Source organism: Notolepis coatsorum, assembly GCF_963971535.1.
Source record: "Notolepis coatsorum genome assembly, chromosome: 19".
Classification (NCBI taxonomy): Eukaryota; Metazoa; Chordata; class Actinopteri; order Aulopiformes; family Paralepididae; genus Notolepis; species Notolepis coatsorum.
Window position 1 is genome coordinate 39024562 of NC_140183.1, and position 14978 is coordinate 39039539.

General features: G+C 44.4%; 1 protein-coding gene across 2 annotated transcripts in view; it reads left to right on the forward strand.

The window, feature by feature from the left end:
* Positions 1-14978, forward strand: part of pear1 (platelet endothelial aggregation receptor 1) — a 101946-nt gene that overhangs the window by 62990 nt on the left and 23978 nt on the right. For both annotated transcript variants that reach the window (XM_084336022.1, XM_084336023.1), the window contains exons 6-12: positions 7741-7987; positions 10229-10334; positions 10475-10611; positions 12110-12322; positions 12695-12869; positions 13676-13796; positions 14281-14444. In XM_084336022.1, coding sequence (XP_084192148.1) covers positions 7741-7987; positions 10229-10334; positions 10475-10611; positions 12110-12322; positions 12695-12869; positions 13676-13796; positions 14281-14444 — 1163 coding nt within the window. The remainder of the gene's footprint in view (positions 1-7740; positions 7988-10228; positions 10335-10474; positions 10612-12109; positions 12323-12694; positions 12870-13675; positions 13797-14280; positions 14445-14978) is intronic.

The following is a 14978-nucleotide window of genomic DNA, read 5'->3' on the forward strand; positions in this document are numbered from 1 at the left end:
CCAAATGTGTTAGTATGACGGCCGGCCAAGCCGGTAGCAACGGCGAGAGCTGGGCTCGATACCAGCATATCCTGCGTTAGTGGCGAGCGCCTTGCCCACTGCGCCACTCAGCCGCCCTTCATTTCAAGAAATTTCTTGAGTCAAGTTCAGTTGTATTAAAATATAAAGCAAAATTGTCTCCCCCGATGAAAGTCCACTTACTTCAAGACATTTTACGTTTTTAAGATTTAATACCAGATTGCTGGTTAAAGCAGCATTCAGCTACTTTGTAAACTGCACTAGCAAGCAAAACAATCGCCCCAATCGAAAATGTCCAAGGACAGTACAGAGAAGCAACATATCCGTGACAAATGAGGGAGGGGCAGCACCCCCCACCAGAGCAAATCACCACTATGTTCCCATTTTAAAAGACCATATCGATATAATGGTGATGAACCCACCTTAACGTTTTCTTGCTGTGCTAACAGAAATGTTGTCACAGAAGCAGCTTTTTTATAATAATAATAATAATAATAATAATAATAATAATAATAATAATAATAATAATAATAATAATAATAATAATAATAATAATAATAATAATAATAATAATAGATTGAATTTGTAATGCACTTTTTGTTCGCTGGGATCCCAAAGTGCTACACTACAGGGTTAAAACATAGTTAAAAAAATATAATTGAATACAAATAAATACAAATACAGAATAAAAATAAGATAAAAATAGAACATAGTTAATTAAAAACATAGTATAAACAGAAAATTTAAAAACAACAGCACAAGAAAATAAAAATAAAAAGCTAACAGTCAAAGGCCTTTTTGAACAGTCCAGGCTCTGTGGTGCCCTCAGCTGGATATGACGTTATATCCACACTGTGCTCGATGAGTTTGGCTAACACTGGACCTCATCATAATTTCTTCCTAAAAAGTTGTTCAGAAACCTAAACTTTACTATTAACCCAAATGGAAACCTTAGTGGAGACCCCACGCCACACCCTAACCTCAAATATATTAAAAAAGATATATATATTTTTGTGATCATCGATTTTCCGCAACCAAGGTGTGGAAAACAATTACTTAATAAAATGACGTCAGCGATGTTTTGGAACAGTTTGATAGGGATAATAAGACAGCTGGAATCCAAACTAGAGCCCAGGTCCAGTTAGATCACTTGGAGATTATGTGTTTTGATTTTGATGGTGTTGGATGCAGGCGGGGGACCCAGACCCACTGGGGCAATACACTTGGGGAAAGGAAGGAATGTTCCCACCATAATATTCAAGCATTCTACAAAATACCACGAAGGGTCCGTTGTTTCTAAAGTGTGCGTCAACAATCAGAAGAAATAGTGTATTTTCTAGTCCCCCGTTCAGATGTGGATAAACAGATGGACAGACGGACCACTTCGTGAGAACAGGTCTGGGAAGAGTTATTGCCTTGGCTCAGTGGAGGGATTTGGTACGGCCAGCTGGTCTTAGTACATCCTCTCAAAGATCACACGTCCCAAATCCAGTCATTTTCACTCTTTCACTGCATATCTGTATCGACTTCGTCAGCCCTTTTGTCGAGGACCCGACGAGATCTTTCTGTAAATCGCCATGGCCGTCCTGAAGAATGCCTGTGTAAACACTACCACTGCTTCGGCTGCGTGTCTTGTAACTCGGTGGGATGCACACTCCCCGACAGAAACACCCCAGGGTCTCTCGCATGCCAACGCAGTAGACAAGTGAACTGATGATTCGTTTAAACAAAAGGGCAGAAAGGGTCCTGCTCTGAGCTAAGAGCAATAAACAGTACACTCCGTGGCAGCGCTTTCGTCCAAGCCAAATTTGGCTGTACTTTGCCCCTCCATGTAGTTGTCAAAGAAGTCCTTGTACTTTTCGTAAGCTGTGACAGGGCGTGCGTGTGTGTGTGTGTGTGTGTGTGTGTGTGTGTGTGTGTGTGTGTGTGTGTGTGTGTGTGTGGAGAGAAAGGTGGGTGGAGGATCACGGTGCAGAACGTGAGGCGGTGGCTTCACACAATACATTAAAAACACTGAGTAAAGATGATTCACACATCGTTTGTCAAGACCACAACATGGACACGGTCCGGCATGGAATGGTTATCATCATTTCTAACTTGTGAGAACATGTTAGGTCATCCATATTGGATATCCCACTTCCCCTTCGGCCGGGTCTCATACCCCCAGACAGTTGGAATTATTGATGAGAAATCTGAGGAATGCATCCATGACCAATTTCGCGTCTCACACCGGAGTCCATTGTCCTGAAATCTAAACCCTGTGTGAATAGCCACTCAGGGTAACCCCCCTGAGCCGTTCCAAGAAGCTGCTGTAAAATTAACCATTTCAACCTCGTCCGTCTTGTTGGCTCCATGCAAATCGCCCTGTCAATTGTAAATCACATATCGGTAACTGAACACTCCACAGCAAAGGGTGGAGTTGGACATGGAAGGGACCTTTCAGTTAGCTTAAAGACCCATGGCAATACACGGAGAGGATATATCACCCCTTAGGAATGATCACTTGCATCATCTCCCTCTCTTGTTGCAGCTCTGTTGTTGTCATCTTGATATGAGAGTCCCCGTGGTGCAAATGGAATTGGATTTAACACTTTGAGCGCCACGCCGGGTTTTCCTTTTTACCCGCTGAATGCCACCATCGGCGCCAATGTTAACGTTAATATCGCCTAATCTATGTTTTAAATTATGGCTATGTGTCTAATCTGCCCATCGCATTATCAAAGACTATTTTCCAGTCAGTGCTGTCAAGGCAGATTGTTTTTTTTATCGCGTCATTTCCGTTTCAGAGCATTTAGAAAAGCACCCGTTTTCAGATAAAAAACAGCCCATTCTGGAGCATTCTATGAAAATCGTCTTTTACTGGAATATTCCACAACGTTGATATTCGTCGGCCTTTTTATGAATCGTTTTCAAATAAACGCTAGATGATCAATATTATACGTGCACGCAAGCACATTCGGGCCGCGCACGGATAATCGCCCCGTTGATTTCCTCTCGGACTTTTACAGTGAAACCGAAAGAGGACATTTCACAAAACAGCTTATAACTTCATCAAAATTAGTCTGATTATCCTAACACTGATAACATAGAGTCCTTACCTGACATCAGATGGTATCCAACTGGTATATTCCAATTCCTGATCACCATTCGAAAAAATCGATAAGTGTATGGATCCAACGCGATACAGTAGAACTCCATGATCCGCGGGGCTCAGAGGATCCAGAATGAACTCTGATAACCCCGGCTGCATCAGTGGACTGGAAAATGTGGAGTACCGGATTTTTTCCCCCATTCATTTTCATTGAGTGTTAGGGTTTGAAACCGACCTCAAACGCACGGCACAGACAGGTAGTTCAGAGTTAGCCAAATACTAGGGCGTATTTATTTTCAGAGTCAAAAAGGAGCAAGTAACAATCTTGAAACAAAGGGAGACTGCCTTCAGCAGAGTTATCTGCGGCTCTGCAGATCCTCTTGGTGTTCGAGGTGGGGAAACGGTATTGACGCTGAAGCGGCTCTGCAGATACTCCCAGCTTCAACTCGAGATGGAAAAGAGAGAGAGAGAGAGAGGTAAATAACAGTCCACATCACACAGAGGCAGTGCGGTCTCCTCCTCTCTTAGCTGAGTCCAGAACAAACAAAACGATATCTTCAGTGTTCACCACAACACACAATTTAGCTGAGGGTCAGTGCAAAACAAAAACGATAAACTTCTGTGTCTCTTCTAAACACACACCCCAGCTGAGTCCAGTGCAAGCAAATGATAATCTTCAGTGTCTCCTTTAACACACAACTTAGCTGAGTCAAGTGTAAGCAAAAATAGAACTCTTCAGTGTTCTTCAAAACACACAAAACAGAATCGTCCAAAAAAGGGTTTGGTTCAAACTCACCAAAGCGCAAGAGTAAAGCGGGTAAACGAGGCGCAGCTCAAAACGGGGGACAAGGTCTTCACCAGCGGCAATCCACAGATGTCCTGGAGGGAGAGTAGACGAGGCACAGCAACGGGGAACAACAGGCAGAAACAGAAGTATTCAAAACGACCCGACCTCGATTGAAGGGAAGTCCCAGTATAAAAAGCCTCTGGGGCGCTAATAAAAAACGATGACAGGTGCGCGCTGGAATTGAACTTGCTCCAAAAGCGTGTGGCGGGGAATGCACCAATCAACACAGCACCTTAAAGGAGCGGAGCGTGTGGCGGGGAATGCACCAATCAACACAGTACCTTAAGAGGGAATGGACCAATCATCACAGTACTTTAAGAAGCGTGTGGCGGGGAATGAACCAATCCTCACATTGAGTCCATTCCAAAATCCCTTATGTCATCTGGGAGACAACAGGGGGCGCTTTTTTCCACAATGATCGCCGGCGCCGCTCGGCTATACTCGGGTAGGCTCGGGTGATGCAATATGATTTCAGATCGATAAAAAAAAAATCTGAGAAATCTCGTGAGTGGCTTTCAACCACCTATTAATAAACCCGAGTATTCTCGTGTGTGGCACGGAAAGTGTTAAAGGTCCACGATCTTATAAATGGCCTTTTCCAGTGGTTTGCATTGTTTTCTAGCAATGTGGGTTTGAACACTGACTAGATGTGAAATATCTAGCCAGTCCAGTTTCTTCAGTTCAGCTCAGACAAGAACCTCCCCCACGGAACCAAGCCATTCAGAATTGACTCGCTATCCTACTGTACGTAGCAAGGCGCTGATCTGCCGCCGCCCGCCCACAATCAACTGTGATATGTTGAAATTATGATCAAAACGGAGCGAGTGGAAATAATGCGGAAGCGGTTTCCCTGTCAGTCGGCACTTCCTCAAAAGATAGAAAAAGAGAGGGAGAGAGAGAGAGAGAGAGAGAGGGAGAGACAGATAGAGAGAGGGAGAGAGAGGTTCATACGGTGCGAGTCTCGGAGCGCACTGCATTGAGAGAGAGGGGACTTATGTCTCTCTCTCTCTCTCTGTCAAGAGAGCACTCGCTGTATCACTGTCAACCTGTTGCAAAATATCATAGCGCACGCTCCCACGCACGCGCCCGTATTCCGATCCGTGCAATAATATTCACAGAGGTATATCTTGTCATGCGAGTTGCCAATGCATTGTCCCGTGGGATTATGCCCCCCCACGGCGAAATTAATTAGTCCCATAGAACCATGCGTCAGCACTAGGGGTGGGAATCACCAGTTTCATCATGATACGATACAATATCGATTCTTTGGACAACGATACGATATTTGCCGATATCACAAAGTTTCTCACGATACAATACGATACGATTAGATTCAGGTGCCTGCGATCGATATGAGATGATATCATATGCCCATTTAACACAATCAGTAACATTTAGATCAACAAAAAAAAGGAAATGAAAATTTCATTTGACATTTGTATTTTTGAGCTCTTCCAGACATTTAAAGGAAAATCAATCTATTGTTTTTAATACAAATAGACCTCCTGTTCACTGTAAAGTGCCACGTTTTTATATATTGAGCTTTAAACTTTAAGCTACATTTTTTGGAACTCAAAACTCACAACCTCCCTCTCCCAAACCGTTCCTACAACAATTTGTTGATGTTGCATGATCATGTATAGGCCTACATTTATTATGTATTATATTGTTTATGTTTAAATAACATTTAAACATCAAACTCCTCTGACCTCATCTGGTCTTTCCAAAGACGCGTGCACACACACAGAAAGGGAGAATGCTATGCTGTAACATCTACACACACGGAGCTACTGCTGTTGTTCTTGGGCGGATATGAGACTCGCCACAGGATTTTCAAAATAAGAGTATCGATATGAATCGATCTTATTACATCGCATCGATCCGATTGTTGATAATTACATCGATGTATCGTCCCACCCCTAGTCAGCACACACACACATGAAAACACACAGAGACACGCAAATTGGTCAGGCTGCTGACGTCTCTCTCTCTCTCTCTCTCTCCTCTCTCTCTCTCTCTCTCTCTCTCTCTCTCTCTCTCCTCTCTCTCTCTCTCTCTCTCTCTCTCTCTCTCTCTCTCTCCTCTCTCTCTCTCTCTCTCTCTCTCTCTCTCTCTCTCTCTCTCTCTCTCTCTCTCTCTCCTCTCTCTCTCTCCTCTCTCTCTCTCTCTCCTCCTCCTCTCTCTCTCTCTCTCTCTCTCTCTCTCTCTCTCTCTCTCTCTCTCTCTCTCTCTCTCTCTCTCTCTCTCTCTCTCTCTCTCTCTCTCTAGCTTGGACTTTGCAAGGGCAGAAAGTGGTGCACCAAAGTACTTGATTAAAAATACATAACAATGAATTTTATTGAAAAGAAAACCTTACAGATGTGTTCCATAGACTCACAGGAATTGTGTAAAATTGCCCAAATAGGGAAACATCGGTATTGGCTATAAGACAGAACTGGGAGTCCGATCTAAATCATCAATTTACAGACAAAGAATGGGAAAAGGCTCTTGCCCGAATTCACTCGAATTTTTGCCAGAGAGAAGATTCTTCCTGAACCAGAAAGGAGAAAGGTCTCCATAGCTCTAATTCAGAAATGGGTGCTCCAATCAGAACAATCCCTTATTGGCTACGTTAACCAGACCCTTTCTGTTGGCTTCATCAGAGAAACTAACCTTTTTCCTGTGAAGGTTATTGTCTGGTCAGGGTCAGGCTAGACATCAAACCCCTCTGTATGCTTTGTCTGTGTGTCTGAGATTGTTGTTCAAACTGTCTTCCTTTAAAGCTGCAGTAGGCAACTTCGGGGAAATGAGCAAGAGTGAGTTTACCTGCCCAGCAGAAATAGAGCACGCTCTGCATCGCTTTCCAAGCCTGTGCAACAAACATAGACTCCCAGAGGCACCAGAAGCTTTACATAGTGGTTTTGCACATTGTGTGTACTGTCCGACGACGAATGCGATGGTGGTGTTAGTTTTCCCATGCGCCCCCGGGAACGGTGTTTTTGGCGTGCCACTGGTGTTCCTGGCGTTGCATCGGAAAACTAACACCACAACCAACCAGAGGCTGGTGATTTATTATTCAGCTTAAATATACACTTTAAGAAAAACAATGTTTGCTATGGTTTTTCCACCAAGAAGGTTCAATAAACGAATGGCTTAGCAGCATCCCTACATTGTTGCCCTTATTGAGAATGCAAAAAGGACTATGAATGCCCCACACCAAACACGCCACTTCTTAGCATACACAATCGTTATAACCAAGAGATTAGCTGAAAACCATAATTGTTTTTGTGCACAGATCACTAAATGATCAACTTATAATACGAGCTTCATGTTAGTGTTTCACATTAGCAGTTGGCGACAGTGTGGCCAGCAAGGCAATAGCGAAGAGGATAAGTTCACAGGATTAGTTGCTTCCTGTAGGCAGCTCAGATTTGGGGGAAGTACAAAGAAGCCCCCCCCCCCCCCCCCCCTCCTCCTTCAGTGGAAGAATGTGAAAAGGGTGTTCTGGTGACAAGTTCTGCACAAATAACAATTTAAAGTCATGCCTCCAAGAGGAGTTAACTGTAGAAAAAACACATGTTTTTGAGCAGAAGGGACCGTTAAAGCTGCTGGTGGCTCTGGGAGTCTGTGGGAAACCTTTGTTGCGTGTGCATGGGCTTGGAAAGTAAGGCAGAGCGTGCTCTGTTTCTGCTGGGCAGGTAAACTCACTCTCGCTCATTTCTTCGAAGTTGCCTACTGCAGCTTTAAGTACCTATGTCACGTTAGTGGCTGTTGTTTGATGTGCTCCTGTGCCATCGTCTTTCAGCCTGTGATGACAAACACTGGGGGTCAAGCTGTGGTCAGCAGTGTAGGTGTGAGAACGGAGCCTTCTGCGATCCCGTCAAAGGTACCTGCCAGTGTCCCCCAGGATACATCGGCCGCTACTGTGAGGACCCCTGTCCTGCGGGCAACTTCGGCAAGGGCTGCTTACAAAGGTGCAAGTGTGGAACCGGGGGGTCGTGTGACAAAGGGACCGGAGAGTGTCTCTGCCGAGAGGGATTCACCGGCACATTGTGAGTACTCTGTGGATTACAAGTTCCTTTTTACAAACCAGGGTTTGGCTCAGTTTACTTATAAAAGCAATAGCTCACTTCAGGCCGTGGTATATGGTTATTATATCACAGCTAAGGTGCTGTGATATAATACTGTAGCTGTATACTATGGCCCGTCGTGAACTATTGCTTTTATAAAATGGTCACAAAGTATGGCAACATGAAGACCTGGCAGTTTCATAAAATAAACACACAGTGACAAAAAATGCAATAATTTATTGATAACAAAATCATTCTTCTGACAATCAATGTCGTTCAATGTAGACATTTAGCATAACGGTTGCCAAGCAACACACAGACACAGTGGATATCACCATTAATTGTGCAATTGTTGAAATAGTGTTCAGTTATGTTTTGCTGGTACAGGGGTGTTTGACTCTGGACAGGTGTGTTTTAATTGTGCAGTGCCAGAAGCAAGGATATTTTCTCATTGTAGCTGGCTGACTGGCAATAGATATATAATTTATACAAATATGTAAACCTGGTGTTCTACTAAGAACGCAGTTTGAACCAAATATAATGCCATTTGTCTTTGAAACATTCAGGACCAATTTATTATCCCTTATCCATTCAATCCATTGCAACTCTACATTTAAAACCGTATTTAACTCATTGTCTGTGAAAGCCGACATATATATATTGTTGAATCATCCGCATACATAGAAATATTGGCCTTATTTAAAACAATTGGTAAGTAATTTGTGAAAATGGTGTACAGCAATGGCTCAAGAGAGCTTCCTTGAGGCACTCCACACTTTACAGTTTCAACTTCCGAATAGCTACCATTAAAAAAGACGGTTTGTTTCCTATTAGTTAAATAACTTTATCCAAGATAATGCAGACTGATCAACCATAACAATAAAAAAAAGAATTGTAATAACTCATGATCAATAATATCAAATGCAACTGAGAAATCAAGTAGGACAGCACCCACTATTTTCCTTTCTTCAATTCTCATCCAGTCATCTGTCATTTGAGTTAGAGCAGTAGCTGTTGAATGCCCTTCTCTGTATGCATGCTGATAATCAGTGGTCAAGTTATTCAAAGAAAAATAGCATTTAATCTGTTCACACACACTACTAAGTGATACATTGTATGTATACAATGGCCTGTCCTCAACCACTAGGAATAACATGTACCGTATGAATCCTTAAATATCATGGCGCTCCCATTTAATCTGTGGAGTTAATTGAACCCAACCCGGTCCCAAACGACAACAAAATGACAAAACAATTTTTTATTTTTTTACAAAAGACCTATTTTGACCACAGGCTGCGGCATAACTCAGCCACAACATCTAGAGAGGGGGGGAAGACCCTGTTGAAATACATAGTATGAGTCATTAGTTACACCCTGCGTTTTAGACGCCCCTGAGGATGAGTAGAGGAGGAACACTCAGCCACGAGGTATTACTGGAAACGCTTTTATAGCAGACTGCTGCCAATGTGAAAATGCACGACGGCATTCTGAGCATGATAAAAAAATCTGTTTGGTCAATACGACTAACCATATAATTTAGAGAGATCCTTGTTGGATAGTGTGTATCTGAAGTCCAGCTGTAAGGTTAGGTTAGGGTCCAGGTAAGGTTTGGAATCTTTGGATGGATATATACTGTATATATTTTCCGATTGCTCACTGAGAACATTCTCTCCCATTATTAAACCATGTGTATTTTAAACAGGACAGTTCCAGCCTCCCTTGTACTCCCTACTACTGTTTTCTTTAATTGGGTAAGATCAATAAGTGCTCCAACCTGACATTCAGGTTGAGATTCCACAGAGGAAATTACTGAATCACTTTTGAGTCGTGAGTTACACTAAGTTGTGGAATCTACGAATGGCATCTTTAATGTTTCAAAACATTAGCATAGCCACCAAAGAGGCTAACACCAGGTTGGTGTCGTGTAAACCACAGCTGACACGAAAAACAACATCCTCTGTGTCAACAGAACACGCCAACATTATGGGAACCCTGAGAGCACAAATTAATGGAAGTGGATACGGACCACTAGCCTAACCAAAAACACTTTTTTTTGCAATTTTAAGCTAAGCTAGTGGTCCGTATCCGCTTCCATTAATTTGTGCTAAGCTAGGCTAGCTTGCAGTTTATACTGTTGGCGTGTTTCTTTAAGTGAGAGAAAACGCCCCACAAACATGGAACCTACAAGCCGTAACACAGTGTTGTGTCCCCTCTGCTCCTCAGCTGTGAGAAGGCGTGCCCCACGAACCGATGCCCTCGTCGGTGCCCCTGCCAGAACGGTGGTATCTGCCAGGGTGTCGGGGTGTGTGCCTGCCCCCCTGGCTGGACGGTAGGCTGCACACAATCCTTTCACACACACTATATCAATTTTTCATTCTTGATCTCATGTTCCTGCTGTGATCCTTCAACTTACATTGTAAAAGATATAATTACCATTCTGTGGCGTTTGCTCTTGTTCTGCTCTCTCAGGGTGCAGTGTGTACAGAGAGCTGTCCGGAGGGCAGGTTCGGCCCTAACTGTGCCCAGGAGTGTGTTTGCCATAACAGTGGCCACTGTGACCCTGAGACAGGACAGTGCCAGTGTGCTGAAGGTTTCACTGGAAACAGGTGTGTGTGTGTGTGTGTGTGTGTGTGTGTGTGTGTGTGTGTGTGTGTGTGTGTGTGTGTGTGTGTAGGTGTGTTTGTGTAGGTGTGTTTGTGTAGGTGTGTGTGTGTGTGTGTGTGTGTGTGTGTGTGTGTGTGTGTGTGTGTGTGTGTGTGTGTGTGTGTGTGTGTGTGTGTGTGTGTGTGTGTGTGTGTGTGTGTGTGTGTGTGTGTGTGTGTGTGTGTGTGTGTGTGTGTGTGTGTGTGTGTGTGTGTGTGTGTGTGTGTGTGTGTGTGTGTGTGTGTGTGTGTGTGTGTGTGTGTGTGTGTGTGTGTGTGTGTGTGTGTGTGTCTTGACATGCCACTATAAGAATACAACATTTTGAAGCTTTTTGATGCCTTACAATCAATATCAATACCAGATATTGTCCAATGGGGCTGAAGTGCTTGGTCTTGGGTCTAAACTCGAGACCACTAGTCTGTCATCTTGGTCTTGGGTCTAAACTCGAGACCACTAGTCTGTCATCTTGGTCTTGGGTCTAAACTCGAGACCACTAGTCTGTCATCTTGGTCTTGGGTCTAAACTCGAGACCACTAGTCTGTCATCTTGGTCTTGGGTCTAAACTCGAGACCACTAGTCTGTCATCTTGGTCTTGGGTCTAAACTCGAGACCACTAGTCTGTCATCTTGGTCTAAGGTCTAAACTCGAGACCACTAGTCTGTCATCTTGGTCTTGGGTCTAAACTCGAGACCACTAGTCTGTCATCTTGGTCTTGGGTCTAAACTCGAGACCACTAGTCTGTCATCTTGGTCTTGGGTCTAAACTCGAGACCACTAGTCTGTCATCTTGGTCTTGTTTTGACTTGGATCGTCTTGGTTTCCCTCCGCCTGTCTTCAATATGACGTGTATATACACTGCTTATTTTGGTCTTAGTCACGATCAATTTGCTCGGGCGGCCCTGAGTACCGTTTTGCTCTGATGTCATGCTCACGGTGGGATTATTTTCCACTCTGTTCCATTTTGCTCTGATGTCATGCTCAGGTTGGGATTCCTTTCCCTTTCCACCCTGTTCCCTCAGACTACAGCAAAATGGAACAGGGTGGAAAGGAATCCCAACCTGAGCATGACATAAGAGCAAAAAGAGAAGGGGGGCGACAGTGGCTTAGGAGGTAGAGCAGTCGTCTGGTTCCCAGTTCGATTCCTGCTCCTCCCGGGCAGCGTGTCGAAGTGTCCTTGAGCAAGACACTTAACTCCTAACTGCTCCAGATGAGCAGGTTGGTATGGCATGGCATGGTTGCCTCCGCCGTCGGTGTGTGAATGTGTGAGTCGATGGGTAAAATGTGAGGAACAAATTGTAAAGCGCTTTGGATAAAATCGCTTTATAAATCCATTTACCATTTACATAAGAACAAAATGGCCACCGTGTGAATATGGTCAAATATGGTAAATTAGGCTTTATTTCTGCCCTACTGTGCCTGTGGCTGCTACCCATATCCAACATCCCACCCATATCACCTTCAGGTGCGGCGAAGAGTGTTCGGTGGGAACCTACGGTCGCGACTGCAAAGGCACGTGTGACTGTGCCAACGGCGCGCGCTGCTACAACATCGACGGCGGCTGTCTGTGTGAGCCTGGCTTCAGAGGACCCCACTGCAGAGAGAGGATGTGTCCACATGGAACCTACGGCCTGCACTGTGAACGGACCTGCCTCTGTCAGGACAAACACACTCTCAGGTGGGAGCCATGTCTCAGGGTCAGAGAGCATGGAGCACATGAAGCACAAAGAACACATGCAGGCTGGAGAAACACACACACACACACACACACACACACACACACACACACACACACACACACACACACACACACACACACACACACACACACACACACACACACACACACACACACACACACACACACACACACACACACACACACACACACACACACACACACACACACACACACACACACACACACACACACACACACACACACACACAGTTTCTGTTTTTTAATGATCGTTTCCTCTCTCTATCGCCTCCCTCTATTTCACTTGCTTGGCCAAATCTGACCACATTTGGCTTTTGTTTTCATTGTCAGCTGTCATCCAATGAAAGGCGAGTGCACGTGCCAGCCGGGATGGGCGGGGCTGTACTGCAACGAGACCTGTGCTCGCGGCTACTACGGTCACGGTTGCCTGGAGCCCTGCTTGTGTGTGAATGGAGGAGTGTGCGACAGTGCCAGTGGGCGTTGCCAGTGTGCCCCTGGGTACACGGTGAGTGATGGGGAAGATTTGGTGCTACTGACCATAATCACACAGCGACCATTTTGCTCTGATGTCATGCTCAGACAAGCTGAGCACTGGACAACCTGAGCATGACATAAGAGCAAAATAGCCACCGTGTGATTATGGTCAATGGAGACAGAGCACCGTTTTTTGCATGGAATCACACTGATTTAGCAGCGTCGAGTTCACTCACATTCTCTACTCTCTATGTATATTTGAACTCACTAATCAACCTACTTAAAGGTGCTATAGATAAAATTGTATGTAGACTAATCATTAAAAATATATAATAATGGGGCGCTCCAGTAGCACACCATATAGCGCGCTGAGTTGCGAAGCGGTCGTCCCGGGTTCGCTTCCCACACCCGGTGACCATTTGCCGCATGTCTTCCCTACTTCTCCTCCCGTTCTCCCTCTCCTCTGTCGGTCCTGCGTGACCAGAAAAATAAATGCTGTAAAAATGCTAAAATAAATCTTTAAAAAAATATATATATATAATAATAATAATACAACCACAGAGCTTTTAGAAAGGTGCAGAATACAAGCATTGCTTTTCCCCCAAAGAAATTATTGATTTATGAATTCATAATTTAAAGAAATGTTGGCAGGTCCAAAATGAATGTTGTTATTTACATGTTGCATGCATGTATCCCCTCCATACTTCCCATTTCCCTATGTGGAATGCACCTGATTGGATAAACGTGCTGCTAGTTTAGATATGCTAACATCTAGTTCTAGCTCTCTAGCTCAATGTTATTTATAGCACCTTTAATCAATACCTATCTCCATTCTAGGGGCTTCACTGTGAGAGTCCTTGTAAGAGTGGCACCTATGGTAAGAACTGCTCCCTGGAGTGCTCCTGTACCAACGCTGTCGACTGCTCGCCCATCGACGGGGCCTGCTTCTGTAAAGAAGGTAAGGTTCAGGTAGAGACCTGCTTCTGTAAAGAAGGTAAGGTTGAGGTAGAGACCTGCTTCTGTAAAGAAGGTAAGGTTCAGGTAGAGACCTGCTTCTGTAAAGAAGGTAAGGTTCAGGTAGAGACCTGCTTCTGTAAAGATGTTAAGGTTCAGTAGAGACCTGCTTCTGTAAAGAAGGTAAGGTTCAGGTAGAGACCTGCTTCTGTAAAGATGTTAAGGTTCAGGTAGAGACCATCAACACACAGCCTCGTATCAGCTAAAAGCTTGATGAATAAACAAGAAGAGCAATTACAATTATTTTCAGACTTGTTTTATTGGTTTATCTGTTACCATGTCCGGGAAAAATATAAAGTGTGTTTGCACATCCAATAATTATCTAAAGCAGATAAAGCAGAAGTGCATATTTAGTAATGACAACAGTTTGGCAACCCTTTCCTTACAAAATAGCCAACGTGTCTGCCTTCCTTGTGTGTCCCCCTCAGGCTGGCGAGGGCGTGCCTGCTCTCTGCCCTGCTTGGAGGGCACCTGGGGCCCAGGCTGCAACGCCACGTGCCAGTGTGCCAACGGGGCAAAATGTAACCCTGCAGATGGATCCTGCACCTGCACTGCAGGCTGGCAGGGGCCGCTGTGTGACCAGCCATGCCTGGTGAGTGCCAACATTTACACCCTGAAAAGGGGTATTGTAATCGCTTGTGTCTGTCGGGTGTGTGTGTGTGTGTGTCTGCCTGACCGTAACCGCGATGACTCACACATTTGTTATCTGATTTGGCTTGATCTTGGTGGATAACAGTCAGCCAAGGTCCTTTGAATCTTTTTTAAATCGGTCAAGGTAAATTTCCTTTTTTTGCCATCAATGTATATACGATTTCTAACTGAGGGACGCCAGGTAGAGATTTGAGGTTGACGTGAGGTCTACTCGGACAACACAATATGCATAATGAGTGTCTTCAGTCTACGTGGTCTTCTCCTGGAGGGTGGCGTCATGGGTTCATGTGTGCTGCATCGCAGTTGTAGCATCTCTCTCCAGTGCCGTTCTAGTCAGTCAAATGCTGAAAGTTTGATCATATTAATACGGCATAGATAAACATGATGTATCTTATGTACATAAGAGTAGGGGGACACTACATTCACCTTTACCCTTTATCTTAGGTTAAGTTAAAATGAACACGGCAACATTATT